Source organism: Manis pentadactyla, chromosome 16 (genome assembly GCF_030020395.1).
Source record: "Manis pentadactyla isolate mManPen7 chromosome 16, mManPen7.hap1, whole genome shotgun sequence".
NCBI classification, from domain to species: Eukaryota; Metazoa; Chordata; class Mammalia; order Pholidota; family Manidae; genus Manis; species Manis pentadactyla.
Genome location: NC_080034.1, coordinates 33,750,052 through 33,760,346, shown reverse-complemented (window position 1 = coordinate 33,760,346; position 10,295 = coordinate 33,750,052). Strand labels below are relative to the sequence as shown.

The 10,295-nt window shown below is 45.0% G+C and overlaps 1 protein-coding gene across 1 annotated transcript; it reads right to left on the bottom strand.

Annotated features, from left to right (window-relative positions):
• Positions 1-1,892: 1,892 nt before the first annotated feature.
• SAYSD1 (SAYSVFN motif domain containing 1) lies at positions 1,893-8,860 on the bottom strand. Its single transcript, XM_036907147.2, has 2 exons — positions 8,594-8,860; positions 1,893-3,715 (listed from the first exon to the last, which is right to left on the bottom strand). Exons 1-2 carry the CDS (start codon positions 8,798-8,800, stop codon positions 3,368-3,370), a joined length of 555 nt encoding a protein of 184 aa, XP_036763042.2. The 5' UTR covers positions 8,801-8,860; the 3' UTR covers positions 1,893-3,367.
• Between the last annotated feature and the right edge of the window lie 1,435 nt (positions 8,861-10,295).

Sequence of the window (10,295 nt, the reverse complement as noted above, 5' to 3'; positions counted from 1 at the left end):
TTTGGCTTAGGGATCAAATTTCTCTGCCAGCTGCATAAGTTCCTACTCTTTTTTTTTCCCCCTCAGATGTGGACAAGCTCAGGGCTACCCTCCTCAACTGCAATACTGGCTGCTAAGGCCAGGGAGGGGCTGTCGTTTTATAAAATATGTACATAAATCACTTCTGGCAGCTTTCTATGCCTTTCCCAGGACCTCTAACAAGCCCTTTCCTGTGAATCTTAAAATGAAAAGAGCTACTGAAAAAGCAGCACAAGTAGCTCAGATAAACATCCTAGTGGGTTTTCCATATTACATAAATTACCAAGTCTGATGGGAAAGGACCCACTGTGTAGAGTGGCAGCTCCATGCTACCCCCTGGTGGCAAGATGCTCCATGGCGCCCCTGCACACCTTGCATCCTGGGCTCAGGGAACTGGGGCTGCAGCCTCTCAGTCTGTCCCAAGCAGGGCCAAGCCTGCACCTACAAGTATTTGCTGGGAAACAGGTAAGAGCGTGAGAGGCAGGAAACAAAAATGCATAGAATTGTACTTTCCTCTGCCTAACTAAGGATCACCGGTTCTGCCAATTGTGTACTTTCTAATATATATATATATATATATATATTTTAGCACACAGCTTGTGAGCCTAATCTTCAGGCACATATCAGTCAAAGGGCAAATACAGTCCTCTTGGACTCAAAGCACAAGTCTAATAGCACAAAATATACATGCCTAAATCATCACTGGTAAAACTCCAGACAGTCACCCCTGCCCAGACCGGGAATCCTCAGAACAGACTAGGTTGACAGTGACTGTCCCAGAGGTATAATGTGGATGACTGAGCCTGAAGAACACAGAGGGACTGAGAGAGAACTGAGCAATGGTCTGCCCGTACCAGGGATGTTCTGTGTCCCCTGACCTGAGGAAGCAGTGGGAGGGTGGCTCAGGTTCTTTCAGTGAAGAACTTCCTAGGAAGTGCCTGAATCTGGATTAGTCTTCTTTACAGGTCACTAGGAAAAAAACAGCCAGGAGTAAATGTGGCCCTGCCAACGGCAGGGGGGATGCATTTGATGGCATCTGGGCTTCCTTCCAGCTCTACAAGTAAAAGTTCATTTAACAGCCTCTAGGAATAAGCAAGGTGGGATGATGTGAATAAAAGCAAAAACCAATTCATTTGTAAGACTCAGACAGAAACGACCTCACCCGTGTGCTAGCTATCACAGGGACTGAACACATCTCTGGGATTTCAAGTTCCCTGATGACAGAAGCAGCCTCTAATGGAAGCTGCTTGCTGGGCTAATGGTCAGGCCCTGAGTGGAAATTCTGAGATCAATAGGCCTTTCTAAATCCAGAAAATCAGGACTGTACCTAAAGCTTAATGGTCTGATAAGAACAGCAAATACAATCTGTCCTTTCCTCTCTTCCCAGGCAGGCATTTAATTAGTTCACTCCCCACTCTGCCTAGAAGTTAATACTGTCATTACATTCAACCTTTGGGAAGAGGTGAGCAAGGAGGGATGGATGACAAATCGTTCACAGAAAATTCCATGAAAGATGGGCTTAAGGCAATCTGGGTTTCACCTCATTATGAAGAGTGACATTTTCAACAAATACTAGTGAGGTCCACTCAAAAGTTGCCTCTGTGTTTAAGAGAAGTCTCTGGTTTGCTGGGATTACTAATTGGATCAAATGTTCTTAATGGAGATTTCAGGCACTTTGTTTTGGGTGAAAGTTTGAATGATACATTTTAAAAAGCAAATTAATTCTTTTCTAGAACAATGCTTATTGTCCTTGGCAGCAGTGAATCTTTGATCAGGGATACTTCTTCTTTATATTTGGCTTTGCATGAAAAGGAAAAGTAAAATATCAGGGAAACGAAGAAAGCCTTAAGAAAATAAATCAGGAAACAAAAACCATGTATCTTGGATACAATCAAAACTTTTATATTTAATAGGGATTCATCTGTTTGCCATACTTTCTATAGGTCCAGTTCAGACAGAAGTTACAGAAGAAAATACTTCTTTGTGAGCTAAAGGGTACTTCTGTAACTGGATGACCTGAGGACAGCCAAACTCCCAGTAGCAAAGGGCTAGATAGGGAGCAATGCATACCAGAAGAATTTCCAAGGGCTGAAACACACAGGGTTAGCAGGCCACCAAGTGTTGTTAATGGGAACAGCCCCTCTGTACTCCTACAACTAAAACTTGTCTCACTCTATCATTGATATTGCTTATTTTATTCATCACCCCACTCCCAGCCTAGGCCTTATGCTTGGAGAACTGGGCCAACATCTGCTCTTGTCATTACCGTATCTCGAGCACCTAATTATTTAATATTTTCATAGGTATTAAAGTTATTTTCATAATATAAGAATTTGTAACTGAATTCTGCAGTTGAAAACCCACTGAAGGATCACTCATGTCTTAAAATCTTAAGTTTGGAAAAAACTATTGCTTTAAAACTAGAGTCCTCTTACTCATCAGTATGCTCCATAAAGAAAGTATATAATGGTTTCCTTTGTCCAATTTTGGTGAATTCAAACTTTAAAGTTTGTCCTGGAAGAGGGTGGAACAATGGCAGCTTGCCCAGTTACTATTCTTTACATAATCTCTCACCGCAGGCCCGCAGGCCCAGGGACAGCTTCCTCTAAGGCCCTTAGTACAGAAGAAGAAACCCAAGTGGCCATTAAGTGTGGTCCTCCATCCAGGGCCCCTTTGTCCACACTGAAGGATTGCTTCTTGCTGAGCTTTTATTACTAACCACTCATCAAATCACCAATATTGACTTTGGGAAATCCCTCCCCATACCTGTTACTTAGGACTTTGTATTCTTTTCTTCCTTCACTGAGTGGGGACAGAATAACAGAGGAGAGTGGAAGATGTGATGGGCATTGGAGATCTGTTTCTGAAAAGTAGATGTTTTAATGGTATTTTATTTTTCAATATCATTAATGACCAGAAAAGCAAAACTCAAAGCAGGAAGAAAAACAAAAAACCCAAAACAAAACTTGCAACAAAGAAAATGCTATAAATATGAAAGACTTAAAGTGAACATGTACTTTTAATAGAGTCCTAATGCATCTAACCACTGCCCTTCAAGTGCTCTAAAATCACCTCTCTGAAATGAGACAAACAGGTCTCCTTTCTTGAGTATGTAATTTTTATAAACTTCATCAGACCCACATTGATTGTCCTTTAAGGGAGTTTCACCAAAACCACAGAGAAGTTCAAAGGTAAAATCACAGCAGATCAGGGAGTGAGCATGGAACTGTGGTCACAAACCAACTTGTAAGCTGTCCTGAGTCCTGTGCCTGAAATCACACCCACAAATCCGAGCCCAGGAGTTAAGAGGACCATGTGGGAGGCTAGTGCATGAGAGCGGAGCTGGGCCCTATGTCCCCTCCAGGGGTCTGAACTGTAACTCGCGCTCAAGCTGCTCTGCAGTCAGGGTGCCCTGGATGGCTTCGCAGCCTGGGTTGAACACGGAGTAGGCGCTCTTCTCTCCTTCCTTCTTCTCCTCAGGGCTGCGTGTCCCGACATACATCCAGTAGAACAAGGACAGGACGAAATAAGCCAGGCCAAATTCCAGTTCCACAAATAGTCCCAGCAGGACCAGCCAGAGAAGAACCTTCAAGAAGGTGATTTTGGTCAGGACAGACTGGTCCCGAGGTGATGGCGGGGGAATGGCTAGATCCCGTGGTGGCGGCCGTGCCGTGCTGCTCCTGGGCTGAACCACTTCCTAGCATAAACAAACAAACCAAGGTAAGAATAAAGGGTAATGGGGCTGAGAGGGTCAAAAGCAATCTGGAGAGGCAGCTCTCATTGCTCCAGCAAGGCTTCCAGCTCACTGATCTCTATTTTCTTGCCCTGCTCTCCAAAATAATCATCTCCAAAGAGTTCATGTGCCCTGCTCCAACTGAATCGAAACTGCAGCACATCGTGAGACATGACCCGGTGAAAACCTTACAGCATTCAGATGGATTCCCATCATGGAGACGGTTCCTCAGATGAGTCTGCTGCTAACAAGAGCTAATCTGTGCCTCATACAGAGACTCCCCAGCAAATGGAAATGCCACAGCCCTGCCTATGCTTTGCACACAGAATCAATGTGTTTGTTGATTACATTAGTGAGCTAAAATTTTGTGGCATGATTCTAAAATGAGGACTATACCAAACTGGAAACAAAAATCCCACCCACTTATTAAAAAAAAAATCTCTGTTATAGCCACAACCCTTCCATCCCCTGTGACTATCCTACACACCTCCAGGCTCAGGCAGTGTCTACTAGCTGGACTCCCCAACTATTTCTCCCTCCCCAAACTGTATGCACAGCTGCTGAATGAATCTCCTACAACACCCATCAACTACCTCCTCACAAACCTTCAACAAATTTTTATTGCCTACAGATGAAAATTTAAACTCCTTGGGCTGGAATTCAAGGCCTCCCTTTTTTTCAACAGATAGGAATGCCAGTATACAGGCCCCTGCACTGGGTGCTCATGGGAGGCACAGGTATTTAGGCGGCTTTAAGGGAGCTTGATCTCTAGTCCAGTATTTCCAAACATTTTTGGGAAAGACCTAAGAAATACTTTTTGTACTGCAACCCAGCATATACATGTTACATAAAAAAAGTTTCACAAATCAACACCTTCACTATATATGAAGCTCTTGTTTACTAATCTATTTTAAAATTTTTATTTTTAACAGAGGACTAGATCCTCTAAATTGATTTCACAACCCACTGATGGGTCACAACTCGCAACTTGAAAAACACTGGTCTAAAAAATTTCTTGTATGACATAATCCTCCATCAATCCTCTGTGAATGAACCTCTACTCCAGTTCAACTGGTATTAAGGCCCAAAGAAGCTGCCTGGCTGTGGGCCAAAATAGCCTTATTTCCTCTTCATTCCTCAGCTCTCTGCCTGCCTTCCAGGCAAGCACAATTGGTGACCCCCTATGCCCTCTCTGCCTTCACAGCATTAACTGGCTCTCTTTCTCACTGAGCACCAAACTATTCAGCATTAAAGTGTCTCTTTTAATATAGGTCACATGTGTCCCTAGATTGTACCACGAGGCCATAGACTGCTATTTATTATCTTTTGGTGTCTCTATAGAGCCAAACACAGCACCCCACACATAAGTTCTCAATAAATAGAACTTTTAGCTTATTTCTTCAATTATATCTCTTATTCTTCATATAATTTTAAACGGGACCACAAATATTATTTGGTCTCGATAAGAAAACATAGGTCATCTGATTTATGTTGCTTAAGAAATCCTATTTTGTCAGAACCTCCTTTTTTAGTGTCAACATTGTAATCAGTATCTTTTCAGTTAGATGGGAAAGGTGCTTAACATATAGTCAACAACCCCCCGACACACACATTTATTAAATAAATAAAGGTCCCTTTCAGATTTGACCACGATGCACAACAGGGAAATCACTATAGTCCTCATCAGGGAACTAATATAATCTGATTTATATTTAAGACTATTGTGGCTGCCAGGTAGAGAAGGGGCTGCAAGAGTAGAAGCAGAGAAATTGTTAGTAGCTTATACAGGAGGCCCTGCAAGAGAGGACCAGGCATGGGTTAGGGTGGTGATGCAGAAGCTAGAGAGAAACAATGGACTGATAGATACAGAATACATTTTGAATATGTACTACTTGGAATTCACAGTAAACTGAATTAATTTTATTATTGAGGGAGCATAAGAATAACGCTATGGCCACCACTTACCAGGTCCTTCAGGATGCCCTATTTCCTGTAATCCAGGAGGCAGGCATCATCATTCCTGATTTACTGTACGGAAACACTGAGATGTTAAGTAACTCCCCAGAAGTCACACAGCTACTGATAGGCAGAGATGAGACTGGTCTAGGATCATAGGATGGTCACCCTCCAAAGCCCTCTTTCCTTAATTAGGGGCCTGTGCGGGTAATGGCAAGGGAAAGGGTTAGAGAGGGCAGGAATTTAAGCCAACTGGCAAAGGGAACAAATGAAAGAGGTGGGATACGGAAGCTCCTTGGCTTCACTTGGCATTTTAGTACCAGTGTGCCTTCTGCTGTAAAGACCAAAAGCTGCTGTTTGTGGTCGTCGCAGCACATGCAGGCATAGTTTAGGGAAGACATGTCCATTTCTCAAGTACCAAGCTGCTTCCCACCTCAGGGCCTTTGCAGCACTTCCCTCTGAAAATAATGCCCCCTTCTCCTCACATCACCTGGCTGGCTTCTGCTTCCCCTACAAACCTCAACAAAGAAATCACCATATGTGCCCTGGGCCTTGACTCTCAGGTTTCTGCAAGAGTGGCTCTTTCTTACAAAATGTCACCTCCTCAGTGAGGTCCTCCCTGCCCACCCAACTTCAAGGAGCGCTCTGCAGCCCTCACCCACAATTCACTACCACAGTGCCCCGGGTGTGTTTCCCCTTTGAGGGCATTTATCATTCTGCTTTTGTTTTCAGTGTCTGCCATCCACTACCTCCCCAAAGGCAAATGCGGGTACTGGGACATCAGGCCTTTGTCTGTCTGTATCACACTGTCTCCCTGGATTTCAGTCAGGAGCTGGAACCTAGTGAGCACAAGATAGGATTTTGCTGAATGAACAAATGAGGGAAAGGAAGAAATTAAAAGATGACTCCTGGGTTTGAGGGGGTTATGTTTAACCTGGTGACTCCAAAGGAGAGCCTCTGAGCAGTGGGCCCACCTGAGCCACAGGGTTGAAGGTGAGGAGTTACAGGAGGAGTGTGGCGAGTGAACCATGGGGCTAGATGGTGCAGTGGCGCTGGGGTAGGGTAGGCCTGCGAAGGCAGCCAGGGGCTTTCTGCAGGATTAAAAAAAGCTACAAGCATTTTTGTCCTAATGTCATAGAAGCTTGTCAGAGAAAGAAATATTTTCTTTTGGGGGACTGCTTTTTCCCAAGCTAAATTTGAGAGGACAGGAAGGAGGAAGTGGATGCTCCCTTATCAACGACAACCACAAAGAAGCAATTACAAATGGAAGGCTAAAGGAATCTCTGGCCAGCTACTGTGTGCCATCAAAATTATTAGGCAGAGATGGATCGTAAATTAGAAAAAAATAAAAAAATGTAATGAGAACTTTCACAACAGAGCAAACCCAGGAATGATAACTCAGTCAGTGAAAATGAGCTTAAGACCAAGTTTCTTATGAAAAACAGAGTAATTAATAAGAACCAACTGCAGGCCCAGCACTTCCTCTCATCCTTTTGTCAGGCCATCAGCTTTTGGGTTTTTAATAATGTAAGCTTCTCCAAGTTCAGCTTCTCTGCATCCAACTTAATGATCTCACATTCCTTTGGAAATGAAACATACAATCAAAAACTCATTGTGTGCATTAGACGTTGTTTTTTAACTTTGGGGAGGAAAAAGGGTAGAGAAGTAGATTCTAAAATATTAAGCAACTGTGCTCAGTGAGTTCTAATCAACAATGAAATTATCCTGAGGCAAGGAAATGGGTTGTGTGAACCTGCTGCACTCTCTCTCTGCAAGTCAGCTGGAACCTTGCATGTCATGGAAAATATCAAATCCAAACTGAGTTACCAGTAAGTTCTCCAAGAGCTAAAAAAATTCCCAAAACTATTATTATGCAATAGTAAATGAACTTAAGAGAAATCATTTTAAGAGGAGTCAAGTACATTTCAGTTCCAGTACATCTTAATTTTCAAAGGAGGTTTGGCTCTTTTTACATCTATGAGGTAAATGGGTCTCGTCACAGATTGTCTCAAAGCACCACTTTTCGCTTGGTGTGTTGTCTTTTATTCCCACATAAATATTCCAATCTCACATGCAAGTCACCTTGCCACTTTACTCAGGAGTGAGAACTAAATGAAGACACAGTGAGATACGAATTAAGTTCATCTGCAAAATAAGAGATTACTAAAGAATTAAAGGGTGACGAGGCATTTTTTTTTTTTAACTAACCAAAATACTGCTCTCGCCTTGAACATTCATTATTGAACTTGAATAAGCGTCTCCAGTTTAATGCACAAGCATACGCCACAACTGGCAGTGACAGCTATCACACTCTTGCAGGTTTTGTATTCAAACGTCGTTTCTAAAGCACAGGCTATTTGGGCTACTGGCTGCACATGGACCAGGTGGGAAATCAAAGGAAGCCTTAAATACCGCCATTTTTAATCAGTATCCAATTAGACTTTTTACGCTCCATTAGCAGAGGGCTGTGGCTCAACACGGTTGTGGAGGTTTCCCACAACCACAGGGCATCACAGTGATAACTCAATTCGCTGTGAATAACTCAAGGGCACAGGGGCTTTCTCCAGGGCCCAAACCCTCGCTTCCAGCCTGGAATCAGGAGCTCCCAGGGTCGCGGGCCGGAAGTAAAATGTGAAAGCCACGCTTCAGTGGTGACACGTGACAGGAGACTCCAGAACCACCTTCTCCAACCTGCTCAGCAGATGGGAGGAGCCAGAGGCCCCGCCCCCGCCAGCGTCGGTCCCGCGGGCCCTCCAGCGGTGGGCGGGGCCGTTGTTGGCGGGGCGGGGCCTGCAGGTCACCATGTGGCGGGGGGGCAGCGCCTCGGCCGGAGTTTGCTGGGAGGTCCCTACGGCGGCCCTGGGGCCACGGCTTCCCTCCTCTCACCTTTGCGGGGCTGGGCAGAGTCCGGGCACCCGTGGGCCTCGGTTTCCACAGCAGGAAACGTTTTAGCCAGCCCGGGGCTGCCTTTGGAGTCGTAGCTGCTTCCGCTTTCTCTCCCGAGGTTTGTGCGTTCTGGTTCGAGGTGCTGGGTTCCACCAACAGTCCGGCCCTTTTCCGGGACGCCCGGAACTCAGCTAACCGCTGTTCCATGGCGCGCACCCCGCTCTCGGCCCGCCCGGGAGCGCGGGCGCACCCGCCCTCCGCGTTGTCCGTCGCCAGGCGGCAGTACGTCTGCGTAGTGGATGCGTTTCTGCGCGTGCGTGCTGGGGCCTCGGGGGGACCTGCGTTCGCCGAGTTTGTGACGTCGGGCCGGCAGCCGGTTACCCTAGGAGAACCGTCCTGAGGCGCGTGGGCGCGATACCAGCTCCTTGTGCTAAACTGGAGTCTAAAGCGTAAAGACTGTCCCATTGTTCCTTTCTCTGCTCCAGGCTCTGAGGGAAACTCGGCGGCACTCCATCTCACTTCAGGGATCTTCTCCCCAACAGGTGGAACATCTGTTTACCTGTTGAGCGCCCATACTGGGTGAGAGGTGTTCCCAGGGCATTGAAGAAAGAAAGCCCCTGATCGCTAGGAGGTTCCGGTGTCAGGATGCGGCCTCTGCCTTTCCTTCTAACGAGTGTGCCAGTCTTAGCACTTGGAGGGTGGCTTTCTCACTGCTCACTTGGCAGGCAAGTCGTGCAGACCTGTATCATTGCTCTTGCCGCAATGGGAAATAGAGCTGATGTGTGGATATGCAAGAAAATTTGAAACCAAACTTTTATCGGGGTGCAACTTAAAATACACAGATCGTAAATGTATGGCTCAATAGATTGGTACTTATGTATACACCTATGTAAATACTGCCCACATAAAGTTCTGGTACCCTGAGGGCTCCCCGATGCTTTCTTCCAATCACTATGCACCCAAAAGGTCACAGTTCAAGTCAGGGTCCCTTAAATAGGCTTTTAAAGCTCTAAGCATCTAGCAAAGTGCCAGTCATATCATTGAGGCTCATATTTCTTGAATCTTGTTGAGTTTGAGTCAAGACACACAAACTAGTCTTCCCCCATGGAGTCTTTCATTCATTTAACAAATGTTTATGGAGAGCCTGCTATATGTCATGTATTGTACCTGGTACTAGAGATGCTGGAGTGAATGAAGTAAAACCATTTTCTTAGTGCTTACATTCTACCTGGAAAGACAAATACATAATTACATATTTAATGCTGGGTACTGATTAGTGCTATGAAGATAAGTAAAGTAAGGAATAGGAACGGTGAGGCTATTAAGATATAAAAACCAGGAAAGACTTCTGAGGAGTTGCCATTTAAGCAGAGATATAAATCAAGTGAGTGAGTGAAGCATGTAGATATCTGGAGAATGTTTCACTCGGAGGAAACAGCAAGTGTAACGGTCCTGAGTCCTCAAGTAGTATGCTTGCCATGCTCCAGAAGAACATCAGGGAGATCAGTATAACAAGCAGAGGGAGAGAGAGAGTAGTAGAAAATAATGCACAGGTATGCAGGAGCCAGATCATATAAGGCCTCACAGGCCATGGTGAGGGCTTTGTAGTGCATTCTTAGTGTGGGCTAAGTGAGGGGAGGATTCTGAGTAGGAGATGACATGGTATGATGTATTTTTTAAAGAATCACACTTGCTGCCTCGG

What these genes read in the sequence shown, in the direction of transcription:
- SAYSD1 (XM_036907147.2), bottom strand. Translation starts at nt 8,800, where the DNA reads ATGGAACAGCGGTTAGCTGAGTTCCGGGCGTCCCGGAAAAGGGCCGGA. An exon ending in CTCTGCCCAGCCCCGCAAAG is followed by an intron (nt 3,716 to 8,593) that starts GTGAGAGGAGGG and finishes TGTTTATGCTAG; the next exon opens with GAAGTGGTTCAGCCCAGGAG.